The following is a 22,942-nucleotide window of genomic DNA, read 5'->3' as shown; positions in this document are numbered from 1 at the left end:
CCTGTTTGCACCCAACTGAGGTCAGTAGTTTAATAAATGCATCATAGTAGCTCTTTGTAAGAGAATCTGATGTGTACATCATACACAAACCTATTTCTGGTTTTATTGGCTTTATGGTAAAAATTTAATAGCACCATAAGAATATAGAATGTCTGCATCAGCTCCTCCTGGGTTCTCAGGTGGAAGAATCCCTTTTCAGGTAAGATTATTCCTTGCCTATCTGAGGAGTGACTCTGAGATGAAGTGACTCCATCTTGGATGCTAATCTGCCACTTTGACTTCTCATTAGCCCCAGTGCCGTGGATGCCTCCTGGTTCCTACTTTATTAACCATCCCTAGTGTAAGAACATGTCAATCTTGATGTTATCACACAAATTATAGGCTGTGACACGCATAGCATTCCTGCCTATTCTGTAGGCTTGCTTTTAATTGTCCCGCCCAGAGCACACACACCATTTTCCTATGGTAGATAAGCCCTGGGTCTGGGGGTAACATAACATTATGGAGCTCTCCCTGTCTTTCTGCTGCCAAAGACCATGCTTTCATCTGTAAGTTCCCCAAATAAATCACCCTCTACCAAAAAAACTGGATTTTGTCCTTGTTCTTTGGTTTCTCGTCTCCTCCTGTATTTGGGGGTCACTTTGTATATGTGGCCCTTTCTTGGAACACTATCTCAGAGGCCCCTTCAGATTAGAAACTGTCTCACACTTTCTTGGGAAAACATTTTGATATCAGCAAACATTTCCTTGAATTTAATCTAAACCTGTCATTCTTCAGCTCCAACAAATCTCCTCTTATTCAAGTCTCCATTAAGATAAAGTATAGGCTGTCATAGGCCTGGGCATAATCATGTGTGTGATATTTAGTGTATTTGCAAGTAATTGTCAAGCCTTCCACAGTCATCCCACTCAGGCTAACCATTCCTTAACCCTTAGTGATTTCTGGTTCACAGAGTTCTTTACATTAGAAATTCCAGTGTTTGATCTGAATTCATGTACAAGCAGGTGGAACACAGTGGATCATTCCAGGCACTATTCTCCATGGAATCCTGGAAAAGTTTCAAGCAGATGTCGAATAATTCTAAGAGACTTTAAGGGTTTCACGTACTCTATAATAATTGCCCTAAAGAGCCATAGAGCTTTGACTATACATATTTTCTTCTTCCTTTTGATCCTATATTGTGTGTATTTCAGAATTTTGACATCTTACCTCTGTATCTAATGTGTTTCCAAAAATATAGCATGATCAGGAAAGACAATCCTTGAACTAACTCTAGCTATGTGTGGCTGACTATCATCCCCAGGCACAAAAGAGCAGGACTCGCCGGACACGATCCCTGTGCTAATTTCAAATGCTCCTTCTTTAAAAGATCTGCTTCCATTTCCCCTTAACTGCCCCTTTCATAAAATGACCAGATCTTCTCAGAAGACTTCCTTTAGAAAGTTACTTTATGCCACACATCACAAATGTTCCTTGAAAAAAGTACAGCGCAGGATATGTCTTTGTAGGAGAAATAAGACAGGGTCAGACAGACAAAAAGACACCAACTCTGGGAAGTTACGTGATTGTAAACTGAGAGCAGGTATTAAAGGAAGCCATATTGGAGTATTCAGAAAAACTCAAATTAGCACACGAAATAGTTAATCAACTTTTTAAAAGTTACGACTATCCTTTCTAGGGTTAATTTCCATCCACTCTCTATTTACCGCACAAACGTTTGGTAAAAACATAGCTATAATCTTATTTGGATTTTCAAAAAAAGAAATCCAATCAAGCCATCTTCCCTCCCTTCCACTCCCCTACCTCTCTTCCGTGGCCTCTTCTCCCCTGTCCTCTCCTCTCCTCTTTTCTTCCCCTCCCTTCCTCTCCATCTTCTTTTGATACCACAGTTTCTTCAGATTACACTCCTTACAGTTGTGAAAAGTAAAGACTTGGCCTGATTTCGTGTGGCCTTACCAAAGTGCTCCCTGCAAATGTTGCAGCCACCATGAATCACAAGATGCTGAACATGAAGGGAGTTTTTTTGTTTATTTGTTTGTTTTTTTTGCCAGCCTCATTCGCTGGAAGCAGGGCTCAGAAGATTAGATAGAATTATGAAGTCTGGAGGATTAAAAACCTAACTAAAAGGACATATTAAAAAAATTCACAGAGATGATTGATTATAAAATGATTTCCTTTACTCTCATAGAAGAAACCACTCAATCACCTTCTCTCTCTCTCTCTTTTTTTTTTCTTGCTTTTTTCACCCTGCCTCTGCAAACATCATTTGCTATGGTTGAAATCCTGTGACCTGTGTCAGGGCCTGCCAGAAGGCCAGTTAGAAGTATATCCATCAGCCTAGAGACTCTTTTAGATTGCATTATATATAAAAGGAAGAATAAGCAGCGTGCCCAAGTGAATCCCGCCAAAAGCCAAAGCTGTGCAATGGCTGTGTATCACTGACAATACACTATCTGTGATTAGGGGAGGCCAGCTGCCCCCCTGTCTGTTTCTAGGTATGTCAAGTGTGGCCGCCCACCCAGGAGACAGAGTATGTTCAGGTGCCCTCTTTTCAACTGCCTTAATTTCAATGCTCATGAACTGTGTTTCTCACCCTGTTTTGCCATTTCCAGTTAATCTCATGCATATTTATGTGCCAATTATGCAAATCCCAAGATAAAAATGCATTAAGCACCCATGATTTAGACTGGTTAAGTCCATTACATGGCATAATGAAATTATTGCATGATGTCCAATTTACCTCAATGCTTGCTTTAAACTGTCCATAAGTTATTGAGTAACCATAACATGCCAAAATTTAGCTCTAGGAGGCTTCCTTTGTCTGACCTATCGTGATACAGGGAAATCAGAAACTTCAAGCTAAATCCTCACCAAAGGGAGAAAATATTTCAGAACAGACTTAAGGAGGCCTAATGTGATCAAAATTTAAGTATGGCAACCACATTGTCACGGGTACGTCTTTGGATAAATTAAAAATATCACTGGGTAATTTCAACAACATTCGGACAGAGCAACTTAGGATTTAAAACCAAGCCTTGTCAATGGGATTCTCCTCTTGCCCAGCCGGGTCTTGTTGCCTGAGTCATGATGATATTGTAGGTCACTGAATTCAAGTGCAATTTGAATTTTCAATATGGAAATATCCATTTCCAGCATCAGAAATAAAAAGACTAAAAAAGAATTCACAGAAGCAATTTAAACACATACACATACACAAATCCCTTGAAACCTAAAAAGTGAAGGGTTCGAATGAGAATCTATTTGCTATGTAGAGATTTTATGTTTCAACTTTGGTAGGACCCAAACCCCGCAGTTTCCATGTTTATTAGACAATATGATGATCAAGGAACAAGCCATGATGTGAGTGATACTGATAAATATGTGAGCAGCCTGATCCACTGACATCCATTTCTCCCCCGACTATAGCATGCCATTTTAATAGCTCATAGTGTGATTTACACAGAGCCTGAGTCCTGATTATTTGCATAGGGAACTCCCTTCGAAGTCTACGAGAGTTGTACTCGCGTGAGGTTAGGAGCTCAGATCCACAGATCTGACAGGCGCCAGAGACTGCACAATACTGCGATAGTCTGCAATTTGAAAACTGGTCAAATGAACAGATTACGATGCCATTCCCCAAAGCATTCAAACTTCATCCTGTCAATCAAGTGAGCTAGGATGCCAGTGTCATTTGCCATTTTCTTTGCTGTGATAGGGGACTATGAAACAGCACCTTGGATTGAAGTGTACTGCCTGTAAGCAACAGGACTCCAGCTACATGCCCAGTGAGAACAAATGGGTCACCAAGGGGATCTCAAAGATCTGCCAGCCCGCTGAAGGGCTGGAGTTAGAGGCTTTGTAACAGAGTCTCACTTGAGGCTATCCTTCTAATGAATGACTCTCAGACATGGGCGAACATAACAGAGATGAGAAATTCTCGCGAAGGATGGGGGTGCCTTCCTGCACAAGACCTACTTCTAACATTCTCTGGAAACATCATGGTCAGGCTCATTAACCAGCAGGAAAAAAAAAAAATGTTCAATGACAAGAGTCTATTTGTGTCCAAATCATTAAACAGGGCATCAAAGAGATGAGGTAAATCAAAGCTTTGTCCTATTGACTTTAACTCTGCTGTGTGTTTAGAGAGCTATTTGCCCCTTGGTTTGTTTTGAAATTTCTGGTTAAGAAAAGTAATATTTCTAGCATTATTGAAAACTTTTGACCTATCCATTTAGAGTTATAGGTAAATATAGCAGACACCAAATAACACCGTCATCGTCTGAGCTTATAATGGAAAACTCCACGTTCAAAGCATCTCTTGAAAGTGAAAAAGCAAACTCCAGCCAAGAAGAACAAGCGCTTAGAGTCTTCAGGAGACTAAAACCAGTTCCCCGTGAGCATTTCTAAATGTTACAGGACCGAGTTCAAGATGTCAGCGTAGAGCAGTGCTCTGAAATCTTTTCTGCAGGTCTGCTATTTTTCCGAGAACACATTGGCCTCCAGAATGCATTAACCTACTTTCTACAGAGAGGATTCCCTGGTCCTCCTGCTCTGAAGAAGAGGAGGAGGAAGAGGAAAGAGGCTATTTCAAGTGGGAGCTGGGCACACTCTTTGCCTTAAACGTGTTACTCCTCCTGCTAAACAGCAATACGGTCTGCGAAATTGGTACTTCCTGCAAACGAACAGCTCCGAGGGCTGCACGGCCCCAAAGCAAGAGTGATTGGAAATCCTGCTAAAATATGGCTGTCTAATCAACCGAGAGGCGAACTCATTTACTGAGGTTCCCATTGTCCACGCTGACAGATGGCTCGCTCCCCTCTCTGCTCTCTCCTTCCCCTCAGATCGCACTGCCGTGCAGGCAAGCCTATTCTTTGAGAGATCCAGTTGCAATCGCCAGCCTAGTTCTGAAATAAGACAAAAGCTCCGTGAGCCTCCTCCCATGCACAGAGCCTTTTCTGTCCCTCCAAGCAGAAGGAAAAGAAATCCAGATCCACTCCCCTTACCTTCGTCCTCATCGGAGACAGGAGTCCTTCCATGGTGGCAGAATCCTCATGCCAGTTTCTGTCTCCTGCAAGTTACTCTGTCTCTGTGCCGTGCTTAAGCATCCCACATGAAAAGAGCCATGTCGGGAGCCGTGGTGGCTCCCCTCTCCCGGGTGGCGCCTCTGCACCGCCACCCGGTCTAACTTGAATCCCCAGCGCCTGCAAAGCACCGTTCCTGGAGAAGCCTGCTCCTCTCCTCGCCCTGGTCCCCTCTCTCTTTCTCCCTCTCCCGCGCTCTCTCTCCTCCCTCTCTCTCCTCCCTCTCTCTTTCCATAATCTGCCTACAGCTCTCTGTGTACCCTGCTCACTTGACAAATGATCTCTGTCTTAGGTAACGCATTTGAGCCAAGAAAAGTGATCTGAACCAACCCACAGGGCAGCTCATCCAGGGCAGGAGGCGAGGGGGGTTGAGCGGGAGCATCCAGCCGCTTTGGGCTCTGTAGCTTGTTCTCTCTAGAGCAGAGAGCACTGTTGCGTTGGTTCGTTCATTCATTCATTCATTCATTCGTTCGTTCATCATTCATTCCTCTCTTAAGATGTGGGACTCCCACAGGAATGGATCTAGTTGACATCATTACTGAGCTGCTTTTCTGGTTTGTGTACAGAAAGCTGAAAAAGAAACCCCACTGCGTGGGTACTTCTAAATACCCATGTTCAGCCCATTGTGAATTTCACATCTGGATAGTTAACTGGGTTCTTCCGCAGTTTGGCCAGATGTTTAGAGGCATATAACTGTAGACTCTTTCTAGAGAAAGTTTCAAAAACAGATTTATGGACTCTGATCCTGAATAGTCGAGTATTAAAAAAATAAGTGTGTGTGTGTGTGTGTGTGTGTGTGTGTGGATGCACTCGTACGGGCACACTGTCCAGGAGTCCAAGTAAATCAGGATTGACTGTTTCATTCAGCATTGCTGGTCACTTGGAAAAAATACACAATGAAAGAAAAATGGCAAAGACCTAGGTCAGAGCATAATGCAGTTGAAAAGATGAGATTTTTCTGAACTTCTTTATGCTTGAGGAATTTTCTCTGTGAGAATAATTCAACATCTCTACTTCAACTGGTGACACCTTAAATGCGGCTACACACATCTATGCCATCACCAAGGGGCCAGGACAGTTTTGCATCACATATGTGACACATGTGCACCATACATGAACCTATCAATGCGATTTAAGATGCGCCTGTCCCTTGCCCTTCTTTCCATCTGTGGTTCTTGTACTCACAAGACATTCCCAAGATAGGGCGAGCCACTCTGTCCTCCAGATGGAATCACAGGCTGGTCCCCGATCTCTGCCTCTTCCTTCATTGATGCTTTTCATCCCTACTTAACATCTTTCTTCTCCTCCAGTTCACACATCAGCATTCTAAAAGAACTTCAGTATCTACACCAACTCTATCACCTCTTGATCACCTCCTTGGTTGTCTCCAGTTTGCTTCCTTTCTTTCTTTCTTTTTTTTTTTTGACAGGGTGTCTGTCTGTTGCTCAGGCTGGAGTACAGTGGTGCAATGATGGCTCACTCAAGCCTTGAACTACTGGGTTCAAGAGATCCTCCTGCCTCAGCCTCCTGAATATCTGTGCCTGTAGGCAAGCACCACCATGCCCAACTAATTTTTAACTTTTTTAATGGAGACCGGGTCTTGCTATGTTACCCAGGCTGCTCTCAAACTCCTGGCCTCAAGAGATCCTTCCGCCTCAGCCTCTCAAAGTGTTGGGATTACAGATGAGAGCCGCTGCTCGGGGTCCAATTTTCTATTCTTAACTCTTTCTCTGCATCACCTTAGGTGCAGGCTGCAACCTCATTCTCACTTAACCAGACATGTACATCCTTTGACAAGAGTCTTGGCATCCTGACAAATCTGTAGACCCAACATATTGAGTGCAACTCGCTGTCCTTATATGAAAGATTATTGCCATTTCTGGGGGCCTCTGGACCTTATTTCTTTGGTATTGACTTAAACAATACTTCTTATTTTGTATTATAGTGTTTAGGGATCCCTAATCTTTTCTTCTATTCACGTAGTCACTCAACAAATAGTTGTAAGGCACCTAGTATGTGCTGGAAGCTGTTCTTTTTCTGATGATACAGTGGAGAATAGGATAGACAAAGTCCTTGTTCCAAGGCCCTATATTTTATAGCAGGTTTGATACAAAACTCAACCAGCTCATCGAGCCCTTCCATTTATCATTGCATTATTCATACCAACCTCTCCCCATGTTTTTGGGTTTCTCTGTGGGATTGTAAACCTTCTGATGTGACTTCCATTTCCAGTCTAGTGCCGTTCTCTTTGTGACTCTTCTTCTACCTGTATACCCATGATCAACTTTCTCCTAGGAAATAAAAAACTAAATTGTCTCCACGAGAATCTCATTCCTTCACCTCCATCTTTTCTTTTTTTTTTTTTTTTTTTGAGATGGAGTCTCGCTCTGTTGGCCAGGCTGGAGTGCAGTGGCGCAATCTTGGCTCACTGCTATTTCCGCCTCCCAGGTTCAAGTGATTCTCCTGCCTCAGCCACCCCAGTAGCTGGGATTATAGGCACGCACCATCACACCCAGCAAATTTTTGTATTTTTAGTAGAGACGGGGTTTCACGATGTTGGCCAGGATGGTCTCAATCTCCTGACCTTGTGATCCACACCCTCAGCTTCCCAAAGTGATGGGATTACAGGCATGAGCTACTGCACCCAGCCTCACTTCCATCTTTAATTCTATTCTCTCTCCTCTTCCCTAGAACCTTCCTCTATTTCCCCAAAGATTTCATTTTTCAGTGTCAGGGAAGGAAATCACTCTTGTTTACTCAAAACAGAGATGCCATTCCTCATCCTCCCCGGTTATTGGCCCTGAACCATTAAAACGACTTGTTATCCCACTCATGAGACATCGCCCATGCCATGTGCCACATTTAGCTTCCATCCTGTTGGATTCAATAACTAGAATAAGCTACATCCATTATTTGCTTTTTTACTTTTGACAATTCTTTCCTGAAGCATTCTGCCCTGTTCATGGCATGAACAGGTTCATGAACGGGTTTGCACTGTTTGTGCCCTTTCTAACCTCAGAAACCCCTCTCATCAGAATTTCCAATCACGTACCCTTCTTTTTTTTTTGTTTGTTTGTTTGTTTGTTTTAGTTTTTTTTGAGACAAAGTCTCGCTCTGTCACCCGGGCTGGAGTGCAGTGGCATGATCTTGGCTCACTGCAATCTCTACCTCCTGGATTCCAGTGATTCTCATGCCTCAGCCTCCACCATGCCCAGCTAATTTTTTTGTATTTTTAGTAGAGATGGGGTTTCGCTATGTTGGCCGGGCTGGTCTTGAACTCCTGGCCACAAATGATCCGCCCACCTTGGCCTCCCAAAGTGCTGGGATTATAGGTGTCAGCCACTGTGTGTGGCCCCAATCATCTCCTCTTCTCAAGAGTTTTATCCTTGATATTAAAAAAATATAGCTCTGGTACAATTGATTACCTGCCCCCCTGCCTCCTGGCCCTCTGTACTCTGTCTGGCTCTCAATCTCTCTAAAGGTTTGTTTAAAGTAGATAGAACAGAGGGGGGACTATGCCAAGGTTAAACAAAATTAGACTGATTGCATGTTTAAGGCTGGTTGTTTTCTGAAAAACTCCAACCATAGATTTTGGAACCAGAATAGCTTTCCTGAGCCAAAGGAAAGGACTTTCGGAAGGAATTTGGAATATTCTGTATGAGTGCACCACTTAGGGAAGGTAGAACTTTTCTAGTTGTTTACACACCAGCCCTTTAGCCCCTGGAGCCTGGGGTTGTTCACCATATTTTTATATGGAATCAGTAGGACTTGGAACCTATCAGTTAGTTCCTGAGATGATGCTGCTGTTGATGGTAAAGATAAGAATGGCAATAGCTGTTGAATGCTTACCTGGTGGCAGGCACTGGGCTAAGTGATTTCATGCAGTAGGCCACACAATTCCCTTATCCCCTGCCCTACGAGGGAGGTACTATTCTTACTGCTATATTGCAGAAGCTTCAGCTAAGTAATTCACCCACACAGCATTCAGTTCAATGAAGCCACTGCTAGTGTACGATTTCCACCTTGTGTTATTTCATTAAAAATAATCCCCACCAACATAAGACATATAAAGACTTAAAAGTACATTTTAAATTTCTGTTCTTTATTAGTCAGGGGCTGCAAAGTAAGCATTTGAAAGTATTTTATTTTAGACTATTAGGCTATTACATTAACTTTGAGTACCTCGTTCACTTATGTATTCAGGAAACCAATATTCATTGAACATCCACTTCAAGCCAGGTTCTGTGTTAGACACTTAAAAGCACAAAGTCTTGTGTTTATCAAAGATAAACGTTTATAAAACAGAGCACACTAGTCCATTTATCACTTATCATTTCCAAGTCCTTTAAATACTGATGACTGCACCTTTTATGTCTTGTGTGAAGTGGTTGGATTGTCACAGGGTAAAGGGGGCAGGAAGAGAGAGAGGGTGGTGGGGATTAGAAAATATTTTAACCTGGGCAATAAATGTCAGTGAAGAATAATTGTCAGGTCATTAGGCACCCTAACACCCTTGACATTGATCAATGTTACCAAAGTATTCAGAAGCAAGAACAATTTGCATTTTTGCCTCACAGATTTCTTCGGATTAGGGCACTCTCTCCTTGCAATTTACCATCTGGGATTAACCCAAACTTAGAAAAAAAAAGTCAATAAATATCAAATATGTAGACACAAGTGAAATATCAATTAAGTTTACACCACAAGAGAAAGGGAGTTTTCTCTGAAATCTGACTTAAGGAATTTCTACTCTGTGGTAGGTGGGTTTCTCACCTACAGAGGAAAACTCCCCGCACCAAGGAACCTCTCTTAGCAAATGCCCTTGCCCTTCTTTCATATTTTGATGTCAAAAGAGAGAGGGAAATAATAACTTCCTAATAAACTTCTCTAGACTAGGAGCACTTGTAAATGTCACAAAGGCTGTTGGGTATGCCATGGTTGGAGGCTCAGGTTTTCCATCTCTTGTGCTTAAACACTGACCCTTTCTTCCCCACATCTTTGCCATTTTTGAGGTTAATTTCTTTAGGCCCGTTAGAGTCTCTGGAGATCATAGCTAGCCAAACAATTAGGGTTTATTATCTGGGATTGCACTGCCTGCTTCATAAACAGTTGATGATTTATTAAGGTGAGAGGATTGTGACCTGAGCACCATCAAGGCTTTACCCTCTGTGAACTGCTCATCACTCTTTACTATTTAGAAACATCTTCATCAAGTTGTAGGCTTTAGGATGATAATGGATAGAAAAGGTCTTCTTCCTGGATCAGTTCCAGATATCTTGGGTAACAATGAAGGAGTTATGTAACTAACATGACAAATCTCCTTCCCCGTTTTTTCATATCTATTTGCTATGAAAGCAAATAGCCACACATATTTGCTTTCATTTATAATATAAACACCCGAACCTGGCACAGAGAAAATTTCCACCTGCTATGCATCAAAGTGCTCAATGAAAATTGTGATTTAAGTGCTTGAATTTAGTAATGTCTAGGTAAGAGTAAACATTCTACAAGTTCTTGCGATACAAAAATTATATAGCCATTAACATTCTTTCAAGTTGTTTTTACATGTGTTTTCCTTTTTAAAAACCTCAGAATGGGCCAGGTGCAGTGGCTCACGCCTGTAATCCCAGCACTTTGGGAGGCCGAGGCAGGCAGATCACTTGAGTTCAGGAATTCAAGATCAGCCTGATCAATATGACAAAACCCCAACTCAACTAAAAGTATACAAATTAGCTGGGTATGGTGGTGCACATCTGTAGTCTCAGCGACTCAGGAGGCTGATGCAGGAGAATCGCTTGAATCTGGGAGGCGGAGGTTGCAGTGAGCTGAGATTGTGCCACTGCACTCCAGCCTGGGCTACAGAGAGCAAGACTCCATCAAAAAAACAAAGCAAAACAAAAACAAAACAAAAAAACCAACAAACAAAAAACAAACCTCACAATGATCCCATGAGATGTGGCAGGTATTCATTTTCATTTTATAAGACTGGAGAGGTGAATAGGAGAAGAGTAATATTTACTGAGCATCAGCTTTGTTCCAGGGCTTGAGCTAGATACTCTTCAGTGTCATCTCACTTAATTTTAACAGGTGTATTATTATTCCTATTTAACAGATGATGACCTGAGATTGAGAGAATTAAGTATGGTAGTAGATAGCATCATTTGGTCCTGATTATTCATACATTTTGTTATCCATGCAATTTGCCATGTGACTTTGCCACCATCTCTTTTTCCCCAAGTATGGATAGAAGGCTAGCAAAGGCGGTACAAGCAGCATTTTGAAATGCCCATGGGAAAGATATACCCACGCTAGTCTGCTGATTCCAGCAGGAGGATGAGAGAAGACCCAACCTCCATTACAGACTTACGAGCAAACCAGAGAATCAAAAATGAGTGAGACCAGCCAAGATCAGCTGAGCCCAGCCTACATCAGCAAAACTCTACAGTCTTCTGAAAAACCAATGCCTATTACTGTGTGGCACCAGGCATTGCATTTGTTATGCAGCCAATGGATATGATTCCTAATCCAAGATGAGAGTTCCTAAACTGTGGAGCAGAGCTGACCAGAACTCCAAACGCAGGTTTTCTCACTCCAAAAATTTCAAGTTCTTCCAATGCTATCACATTTCTGCAGCTCACCCATGCACAGTGATGGGTTGTATGATTATTATTTTCCAGATCCCCAGATCAATGTCTAAGCTCCAAGACACACATTCCGGCACTTCTATGTTATTGAATGTCAAATATAGGATCTACTGTATTTTATTTACAATTCCTTAAAATTGTGGCACACTGAGGAAAACACGGTATGAGGTTCTACGCCTTGATCAGTCATCTCACCTTTATGATCTTTTAGACTCTCTGCCCCATTTTCTAAAGAACAGCGATTGCCTAAAGTTATCAGCAATTGGTACAGAAGTTAATTGGAATCTAGCCCTTGGAGACTTTTCCCTTCAGCAGTTCTCGCCTTTCCGAAAAAGGGTCTCACAGTGGGAAAAATAAAACTGCTTTTTTTATTATCATAAACACTTCAGCTGGAAATGGTTCTCTACCTGCCCCAATGTTTTATGAAAACATCTGAAGAGCAGAGTGACATTATTTTCCAGTGTTTGAAAAGAGGTATTTCCACTTTTTTCTTTTTTTTTTGTTCTTTTCCTTAAGGTTTGTGGTTTAAGTACTTTTGTCAAGAGGGAGAAGAAAATCGACAGCTGCTGCAGCCCCAGATCGCTGCTCCTGTGTTTGCTCAGAAGACCTCTGCGAGCCCAGATACGGAGAAAGCTGAGAGACAGGCATCTGGGTGGAAGCAGTGCCTCCTCCTTCCTGTCCTCACAGAGGGGAAGCAGTTGGATGTTCCTGCAAAGTTAGCATGCAGGGTAGCATTTTTACTTCCCGCTTTTGTTGGGTTATTTCCAAGCTCCAAACTAAAGAATTGTGCTGACAGAAATTATGTAGGGTAACATTTTAATTTTTGACAAATAAAAATTGCATATATTTCCGGTATAAAACATGATGTTCTGATATATGTATGCATTATGAAATGATTACTATGAATTTTTATTTGAGATAGGATCTCACTCTGTTGTCCAGGCTGGAGTGCAGGGGCACAATCACAGCTCACTGCAACCTCCACTTCCTGAGCTCAAGCGATCCTCCTGCCTCAGCCTCCCCGGCAGCTGGGACTACAGATGTGCACCACCATGCCCAGCTAATTTGTGTACTTTCAGTTGAGATGGGGTTTTGCCATATTGACCAGGCTGGTCTTGAATTCCTGAACTTGAGTGATCTGCCCCCCTTGGCCTCCCAAAGTGCTGGGATTACAGACGTGAGCCACGGTACCCGGACTACATCTTTTCTTGATATTTCTGTCAAAATGTTCAGGATTGTCAGGACTTGGACAAAGCACTTTCAAAAGCTTTGTTTATTTGTGGCTTTTTCTTTATAAGAGGCAACCCCAACACTACCACCAAACTGCTGTGTAATTGTTTATCAAACCTAGACTGGGGAGGGGACAAAAATGATAGTGATCAATGGAGATGGGAATTGACACAGTTTCTGCTTCTGAGACTTCTTTGAACTCTCAAGCTGTGTTTTTAAAAAGAGAGATAGACAGGGTGCAGTAGCACATGCCTAGAATCCCAGTGCTTTTGGAGGCTGAGGCAGTAGAATTGCTTGGGGCCAGTAGTTCAAGACCAGCTTAGGTAACATAAGAAGACACTGTCTCTACAAAAAATAATAATAATAGCCAGGCGTGGTGGCACATGCCTATAGTTTCAGCTACTTGGAGGGCTAAGGCAGGAGGAGAGTTTGAGGCCAGGATTTTGAGGCTGCACTGATCCCTGATCTTGCCACTGCACTCCAGCCTGGACAGCAGAGCAAGAGAAGTGAGACAAGACAAAAATTTTTTTTCTCTAATTGGCCCATCCTTCATGGTAGGGGTGTGAAAGAGACCCCCATTGTCTACCCGAAAAGTAACTCATGAACCCCTTGGTACAGGGATGCTCCTAGGTTCCTTCAAGGCGGACACATATGCTGAGAACCTCCTTTAAGGCAGGTTCTACCAGGGACTCTGCCCCGAGGTTAGCAGGGTGAGGGGCACAGGTGAACCTGTTGAAGAATTTAAGAACTCCAAGGATTAGAGGTAACAGTCACAGAAACCTTCTGAATTCTACTGAGTGAGAACTAGCAGGAGGGGTGAACAATTCAAGTGGAAGCAAACGTTGGGAGAAGTACTCATTTTACCTGGGATTGTTGATTAGGCTGCTTCAAGGGAAACCCTATTCTTGAAGGTGGCTTTGACCATCTGGAGGAGGTTAGGATGTTGGTGCGTGGGGCTGTCATAAGCAGGAAGGGGTGGAGACGTGTAGGAGGTGAGGGAGGATTTCAGACCAAGAGACTGACCCATGCTGAAAAAGCATAGAGCTAGACAGTAACATATTTGAAGAGAAAAAAAGAACACTGAAGTTTACAGAGTGCTGATAAGTGATCTCCAGATTATATGGTCTTAGACTCGATTTTTCTCAATTTAAAATTTAATTTACACCTCATTTTATTTGCAAACAGTTATGTGCCATGCACAAATGAAATAATGTGCAGACAGAGTTCACTTTACATCATTAGTGGTGTCTTGGAAAGTTGCACCTTAATTTATTTAGAAATCTGCAGGAAATTCCTTTATGTTATAAAAGCCCATTCTTCTAAGTTATTCTAATTTTACAAGCTGGAATGGGCCATACCTGCACAGTGTTTGTTGGTTCCTTCGACAGTACTGGGATTGCCTAATAATGGAATTATGTTTACAATGTGACCTTTCAAACAATAAATGTGCCTCAATGTGCATTATTTTCATAGCTCTAAGGAGTTGTTTTTTTTTTTTTTTCAAATCACTCCTGTGTCTTAAATTTCCTTGGCTTCAACCTGAGGCACAAAGGAAAGTAATTGCTTGATTCAATTTCTCACTGTGTCAAAATAATGAAATTAATGATAGATATTGATGGGCATCTTTTACCCCAAACCTGGAAATGCATTCTGTTTTGCAAATTGAATCTTAACCATGGTATCTAAATATGTTCCTTAAAAGCAAAACTACTGTCTTTTAAAAATGTTCATAAACAGAGACACTCGTGCTTGAGGTCATAAAGCGAGTTGGCATTTTGATCAGGTGTGAAGACTATTTTTGCCTCAATTTTAATGAGACATGATTTTTCTGACTCAGTACCTCAGCATAACCTAAGAAACCCAACTTTGTGAACTGTATTGACTTTAAACATCGTAGTAACCGTAAGAACGAAGAGAAATTATGAGATATGGAAAATAGCTCCAGAAACAAAGGCTTAATTTGAAAACTCTGCTATGGTTTCCAAGCATGTTTTTACCTGGTCATGGTTTGGAGAAAGGGGTTGGACCTTCTAAAAGTAGACCACCAAAGCACTTACACCTAAACTCGTTTTCTTTTTTGTTTTTCTTTTCTTTTTTTTTTTTGAGACAGAGTCTCACTCTCTGTTGCCCAGGCTGGAGTGCATTGGTGTCATCTCAGCTCACTGCAAACTCTGCATCCTGGGTTCAAGTGATTCTCCTGCCTCAGCCTCCAGAGTTGTTGGGATTACAGGTGCATGCCACCACAACCGGTTAATTTTTTTTTTTTTTTTTTTTTTTTTTTTTTAGTAGAGATGGGGTTTCACCATTTTGGCCAGGCTGGTCTTGAACTCCTGACCTCAAGTGATCACCTGCCTTGGCATCCCAAAGTGCTGGGATGAATTACAGGCAAAAGCCACCACAACCGGCCCCCGAACCCATTTTCTATACCTAGCTTGTTGAGTAATCTCAGTTATTTATCTAGCTTCTCTTAGCCAACTTTCTATTCTATTATGTTAAAAAAAAAATGAGGAAATTACTACTTCTCCAATGTTAAAAAAGGTATTTTTTTTTTTCCAATTTAAGGGAATTTGTTTGCTCAACAAAGACTGAAGTGCTTTATGCAAGGCACCGTGCCCATCTCCCGAGGAGCCTCTGAATGTTCCCAGAAGCACACGTCCAGGCCGGGCAAAGCATGGCTTCTGTTCTCACCTCTCAGTGAAATCAATCCCCTCAAGCTTTCTTTCAAAGGAGCCCAGATGTGTGGCTCATGGGCTATAAGTCGGAAATGAAAAAAGAGAAGTTTGGAGAATAAAGGCGCATTTTTTATGTGTTTATTTTTTGTTTTTTAAGGAAATGATAGATTTCCTCACCACATCCTCATGCATGGCCTGCCCGGGTACAGCTGCGTGGGTACCACGATGGAGCACAAACAAACGCGACCACTAAAGCCGTGTAGGGTGTTTCCCTTTCGTGTCTGAATTTGTTTAGACAGTTACACAATCAGAGAGCGCGGAATGAGAGAAAACAAAGCCCAGGAGAAAGGAATGCTTTGAATCTAGGTCCCTGGGCCTTGATACTTTTTCTTTGTTAAATCGACCCAAGGCCGCTCCATATGCTGATCATCTTTTGCCAGTGTCTGTGTCTGAACAGGTTTTCCCAGGCATATAGCTCAGAAAGAACCTTTCATCCTCCTTTTCCTGTTATGTGTATAATGTGGTGTAGCCCAAAGCCACTGTGGGTTCTAATTTGCATGTCTATTTCAAGAAGCCCGGAAACTATTTGCATAAAGACTCTTGCTTCCTGAGAGATCCCAGCAGAAGGATGTAGAGATAGAGTCTTTCATTTTTTCATTTAGTTCTAGATATCCACAGTGAGAGATCTGTGTGCCTAAACCCCAACATCTGTAGAATGTGCATGAAAAAAAATCTACCACCCTAAGCGAAGGAGAGCTACTACAGATGAGGACGTTGTAGCAGAAAGTGTTACAGACAACATAACAAAATTCTGTAGTTTTTTCCCAATCCCAGTTGTTTTTCATAGAGGTTTGTTGTAGGGCTATGGAAGTATGGAACAAAATTGCTGAAGGTTCAACGTCATTTTGTAAAAGAGGAAAATAGGTGTAGCGACAGAGAGGGGATATACTTCCTGGCTAGAGAACTGCAGGGTCAGTCGTTAACTTGGAAACATAGAACAAGATTGTCAAAGGTTCAACATCGTCTTGTAAAAGAGGGAAATAGATATAGTGACAGGAAGGGGACGTACTTCAATGGTTAGAAAGCTGCAGGGACAGTCGTTAGCTTTACAGATGAGCAGAAGAGAGGATAGCAGCAGCTCGAGAGTGGCACCTTCAGCAGTTCTGGAGAGAAGGGATGGCAGCAGCAGCAGTAGACCAGGCTAGTACCAGCCAAAGCAACAGAGAAGTACAATCCAGACTAGTCCTGGGGGGATTGGGGTAGACAGGGCAGGGCCCAGCAGAGGCAGCCATGGCCAGATTTCCTATAGAGTGAGATAAAGTGGTTAACGGCAACAGGGCAGAGAGAGACTTGGCAGGAACTGCAAAGATGGCAGCTGGAGCAGAATGATGTGCATCGAGTGAGAGGAAAAGCGCAAGGCCAGAGGATCAGCTGTGCAGGGTCCATGGTGATGGAGCACAGGAGTGGGCAGAAGTGCTGGCTGGGACCTACCCCCGTAAAGGAGACACTGGAAGCCATAGTCCGAAGAGATAAAGACACCAATGGCTAACAGAATTTCTTGAGCTTACAAAATCGCAGATGAAAAAAAAAAAAAAAACTGGCCACAATGCTAAAACTCCCTCCTCTTATGGGATAACAAAACAGGCTACAGTTGGTTGGAATCAATATGACCAACTAGAGCCCGTACAGAACCAGCCTGTGATGTCATAGTCTGAACTTCCACCACACATTTCATACTAACACCCCCTGAATTTGCACATGGGACCCATGAGGAGGCATGAAGAGATAACTGCTCATGCCAAAAACTTTCTAGGTTTCCCCTTTCCTTCCACCAATCACCCACTAATCCCAGAGTCCACCCTCTAAACCTCTTCTAATAAAACTACTCCCTTGAAGCCAGCAGAGGGAGACAGATCTGAGCTGGACTCCTGTCTCCTTGGGAACAATAAAAGCTTTGCTTTTCTCACAAACCTGGTGTCATAGTCTTGGCACATTGGGCAGTGAGCCCTTTGGTTCCATGACAAACATGATGGTCTAGGGACCCTACTTCTCTCCTGTTCAGTCTCAGGTGACCCAAGGACTAGACCGTGCATCCTCTTCCCTCTTACCTATATTCATATCCTCATGAGAGAAGGGAGGGTTATCAGCCTCTGAGGATGCAGATGTTGCACTCAACCCCAGGATCCCCAGGAGATCTGGCAAAGAAGATCATAGCTTTGGCTGTTCAGGGTGGCCCCGGACACAAGTTGTGTACCCTTAAGGAATACCCTTCTGTGCCCAGTATGGTGGTTCATGCCTGTAATCACAGCACTTTGGGAGGCCAGGGAGGGAAGACTGCTTGAGCCCAGGAGTTTTGAGACTAGCCTGGGCAACATACTGAGAACTTGTCTCTGCAAAAAAAACAATACAATTAGTTAGGTGTGGTGGTGTGCATTCCTAGCTACTAATCAGGCTAAGGCAAGAAGATTGCCTGAGCCCAGGAGTTTGGGGAAGCAGTGAGTTGTGATCATGCCTTTGCACTCTCGTTTGGGTGACAGAGCAAGGCTCTGTCTCAAAAGAAAGAAGGAAAGAAGGAAGGAAGGAAGGAAAGAAGGGAGGGAGGGAGGGAGACAGACACTCTTCCTTATAACAAGAAACAGCTTGCATTCTATAAAAGCAATGATGTGATTTCTTAAAGGCATTATGAGCCTAACTCCATGATATCAGATCATAGGATATTAGAGTTAAATTTTGTATCAACTAGTCCATCATTTCACAGATAAGTAAATTGAGTCCCAGAGAGTTCAGTGACTTTCCTAAGATTACAGAAGTCCTCAACCTTGCTAATCTGATATGCTTTCTTTTTCAACATACTGTTGGCTACATATGTCCTTTGTAAGTAAAGGAACAGAGCCATTATCGTGGAATGACTGACTTAGAGAACGCTCCATGGACATTTGCTTCGACCTATATCCCATGCTTTTCTCCATTTACGCCCAAATTGACATAGAGAAAGATCAGCCAGATACAGTGGCTGGGAGGGATAGAGAGAATCCTGTCACAGAGAAGGAACTCAATAAATACTTGGTAAAATATTTATTTTGGAGGTTAGAAGTAGACTTGGGAAATTTGGTTTTCTTTGATTCCATATTTCACTAGGGGGAGATAAAGATGTAAAACAGAGAGATAAAACATGCCATTAGCTTTATGGGCCTTGGGACTGCGGGGTTCCCACTTTTCCCGGGAGATGACGATGGAATGCATTCAGGCAGCTCCCACCATACAATTTTCCCATCTCTAGTGTCCTATTGGGAAGGTATCTCCACCTCCTTGTAGCCTCTCCATGCTGAATACATTTAAAACTCCCCTCTAACCTCCTTTCCCCCAAAGGAGCTCCTTCCTTAGACTCTCCAGGTGCTGTCCTTGATGCTAGTCTTTTATCTAGTCAGCCTTTTGTTTTTCATGTAAAAATGACTTATTTCGTTATTTACTGGACCTTTTCCACAAAATGCCTGGAATCAAATAAAAAATTACTGGATTCTCAAGTCAACCTTTCTGGACTCCCGCCTCTCCCGCTGTGCCGAGGACCCATGACCTGCTACCTGGGCGCTTTCTGCGGTCTGGTTGCTGTTCTTAGACTTGAATACTTCCCTCTGAAATCCTACAATTGGGCACACGGCATTTCCTATTGAAAATGTATAATGGCTTCTCATTATACAAGCTCTTTACTTCGGCTTTTAGAATCATGTGCCATCTCCTTTCCTATTTGCCTCCCCGCCTGCCAAACTCGTTATCCAATCATTCTGTCTTCAATCAGTCCCACCTTTCTACCTTTATGTCCTTATCCAGAATCCAACATTTAATCAAAGAGATAAAGCAGGCCAAGACCTGATGTCCATTACTTAATAAGCCCTCAGTAGACGTTAGCCTTCTTCAAAGTCCTCATCAACTCCTCTTCTTGGCTGGGCACAGTAGCTCGCACTTTGAGAGGCTGAGGTGGAAGGCTCACTCGAGCCCAGGAGTTTGAGACCAACCTGGGCAACACAGTGAGACCCCGTCCCTACGAAAAATCAAAAAATTATCTGAGCACCAGTGGCATGCACCTGTGGTCCCAGCAACTTGGGAGGCTGGGGTGGGAGGATCGCCTGAGCCTGGGAGGTTAAGGCAGCAATGAGCAGTGATTGCAGCACTGCCCTCCAGTCTGGGCAACAGAGCAAGGTTTTGTCTCAAAAACAAAACAAAACAAAATCCCCCCAAAAATAACTCCTTTCTGGGAAGCTTTCCCTGAGCAACCCAGCTCACCTCTGCTTGTCTTCACTGCCTGTTTGACATTTAGCTTAAGTTAGCTTGTGCTGTTATCTTTTAACCCTGAACTGTATTTTAACCCTCAAGCACAAGGTCTCACGGCTGTGTATTTCTACCTCTGTGTATGGTGTCCTATAGATAGTGAGAGCCTAACATCTTGCGTCAGTGATGATGCTGCAGCATTGCTACAATGTCACCCTTAGCTCCAAACATGCCTATATCACTGGCTCACCTTTGAAATCCCAGTAGCAAAATGCCAGAAATGCAAGAATTTGAGGTGGAAAAAGGGGTAAGAGGAGGAAGAGAATGGACCAGGCGTGGTTGCTCACGACTGTAATCCCAGCACTTTGGGAGGCAGAGGTGGGTGGATCACCTGAGGTCAGGAGTTCAAGACCAGCCTGACCAATAATGATGAAAACTCATCTCTACTAAAAATACAAAAAATAGCCAGGTGTGGTGGCGGGCACCTGTAATCCCAGCTACTCGGGAGGCTGAGACAGGAGAATTGCTAGAACCCGGGAGGCGGAGGTTGCAGTAAGCTGAGATTGCACCATTGCACTCCAGCCTGGGCAACAAGAGTGAAACTCCATTTCAAAAAAGGAAAAAGAGGGCCGGGCGCGGTGGCTCAGGCTTGTAATCCCAGCACTTTGGGAGGCCGAGGCGGGCGGATCACGAGGTCAGGAGATCGAGACCACGGTGAAACCCCGTCTCTACTAAAAATACAAAAAAAATTAGCTGGGTGTGGTGGCGGGCGCCTGTAGTCCCAGCTACTCGGAGAGGCTGAGGCAGGAGAATGGCGTGAACCCAGGAGGCAGAGCTTGCAGTGAGCCGAGATTGCGCCACTGCACTCCAGCCTGGGCGACAGAGCTAGACTCCATCTCAAAAAAAAAAAAAAAAAAGAAAAAAGAGGAGGAAGATAATGAATATTTACAGACTACCTTCTCTGTACCAGGTGACATTCTTTGTTCTCATATAAATGTCCTCTCCTATAAAGAAAAAAAATAAACAAAAAGAGGGAATTGATTCAGTCAGGGTAACAGATGTTAGTGTCATCACTTAGGACTAAGCCCATAAACTTCTGACTGCCACTGAAAAACAGCCAATGTCAAGTTGAGTTTAGACAGATCTTAACTCAGCCTGATGCTCATTAATGAGAACGATGGCAAAAGTGTTGGGAACTTGAGTTGGCCTCAGTAGGAAAATCCTTGTAAATTTAATGACAGCTCAGGAGAGATTTCTATCTGTCTTAATTATGCTTGCAAACTTCATAGGGCCCTCTCTGACTCTAGGCTAAAACATGAAGCACCTTGATACCTCTAATACATAAGCCTAAGGCAGTAGGTCAGGTTTTCCCCGCATGTGCACCACTTTCCAAAATATATTTGACAAAACTTGTCTAAATGTCTCATAGACATTACCCTTTGACTAAGAAAAGGGTTTTGGTTATCACTCCCATTTTACAGACAGGAAAACTGTGGAACAGATTCTGATGCAACAGTATGCCCTCGCCCTAGCAGATGAGTTTTTTGCTCATCCTGAAGTGAAAATAGTATTTCTTCATAGCAAATGACCACCCCTCTCATGTTGGTAGTTCTACCATTTTCAAGACAACTGTATTACCAGAAAAAAGGGCTCACTGCTGGATGCACTAGAAGCCAATACTATGACACTGGGTTTTCTGTTTGTTGGTTTTTTGTTCATTTTTTAGAGTCAGGGTCTTGCTCTGTTGCCCAGGCTGGAGTGCGGTGGCGCCATCATACTTCACTGCAGCCTCAGCCTCCAAGGCTCTAGCAATCCTGCCTCCCGAGTAGCTGAGACCACCTCTGCCTCGCAAGTATTTGAGACCACAGGCACATGCTATCACACCTGGCTAATAAATTTTTTGTAGAGCTGGAGTTTTCTTGTGTTGCCCGGTCTGGCCTCAAATTCCTGGCCTCCAGCAATCCTTCCACCTTGGTCCCCCAAAGTGCTGGGATTACCGGTATGAGCCCCGGTATCCGGTCAACACTGGATTTTTGAGAAAAGAAAAGCTTTATATAGCAAGTCTACTCACAAGGAGACAGGAGTCAAGCTCAAATCTGTCTATCTATGCTGGCTCCAAGGCAGTATTTTTTATTGGAAAACGTTCAGGGGGTGGATTTGGGGATAAGCAGGTGACTGATGGACAGACGCAGGAGGTCTGGAAAGTCCTTGGGCATGGGCAGTTATCTGTTCGTGATGCCTCCTGGGGCTGTTGTATGCAAATCTGGAGGAAGTTAGTGCGAAACATGGGTGGAAATTCAGGCTGTGAGGTCAGCAAGCTGGTTCTGCGCAGACCCCAGTCAGCCATATTGGTTCCAACCAACTTTAGCCAGTTCTTTTATCTCATAGGTGGAGAGAGTTTTAGTGTTGCAGTGAGAGGTTTCTTGTCTTATACGTTAACCTGCACACTCAAGAATTTTTGTTAGTTACTTGTTTCACTCTTGGGGGCATAGTCTCAGTTTCAGCTTTTCAGGAAGTTTTTGCTTTTCTCATGTGTTATCCTGTAAGCCCAAGAAGTTAACCATTGGCTTCTTTAACTCTTTGGGGCATGGTTTCAGTTGGGAATCCCAAATAGAAAGGGTCTTCTGCTTTGAGAGAATTTTATCTGAATGGACACACAATTCATAAAACAACAGTAGTTGAGAGAAAGCAGAGGCTAATGGGGTCAAAGGTGAACAGCCAGTGGAAGTGCCAGCTCCTGAGAGAAAGGCTATCAAGGGACAGCCGTAGTTTACAAGACCCAGGACCAATCCCAATAAAAGTCCTGTCTTATGACCCCTGGTCTCTCTGTCACTAATTGAGAAGTACAATCAACCGCTCCCCTCTGTTTATGCAGTGCATCCAGCATCATGTGACTACACAAGAGAACAAAAAGTAGTATCGGCTGTTGCTATGGAGACTTAAGAACCATGTGAATTGCTATGGCATCATAAAAGCAAAATTCCAATCATCAGTCTTTAACTATAGGGCTGTTGAAATCTATCTCATATTTTTAGAATGTGTGACATTT

At 43.1% G+C, this 22,942-nt stretch overlaps 1 protein-coding gene across 2 annotated transcripts in view; it reads right to left on the bottom strand.

Moving 5' to 3' along the window:
- Positions 1-22,942, bottom strand: part of FRMD4A (FERM domain containing 4A) — a 695,719-nt gene that overhangs the window by 522,537 nt on the left and 150,240 nt on the right. Inside the window, exon 1 of one of the 2 annotated variants that reach the window (XM_055296557.2) lies at positions 5,004-5,089. The exons of the other annotated variant lie outside the window; for it this stretch is intronic. Within the exon in view, the coding sequence (XP_055152532.1) occupies positions 5,004-5,036 (33 nt within the window). The 5' untranslated portion in view covers positions 5,037-5,089. Of the gene's footprint in view, positions 1-5,003; positions 5,090-22,942 lie in introns of those variants that run through there. 2 annotated transcript variants of the gene reach the window in all.

Source organism: Symphalangus syndactylus, chromosome 10 (genome assembly GCF_028878055.3).
Source record: "Symphalangus syndactylus isolate Jambi chromosome 10, NHGRI_mSymSyn1-v2.1_pri, whole genome shotgun sequence".
Taxonomy (NCBI): Eukaryota; Metazoa; Chordata; class Mammalia; order Primates; family Hylobatidae; genus Symphalangus; species Symphalangus syndactylus.
Note: the sequence above shows the minus strand (reverse complement) of the source record. Positions and strands in the feature narration are given on the sequence as shown.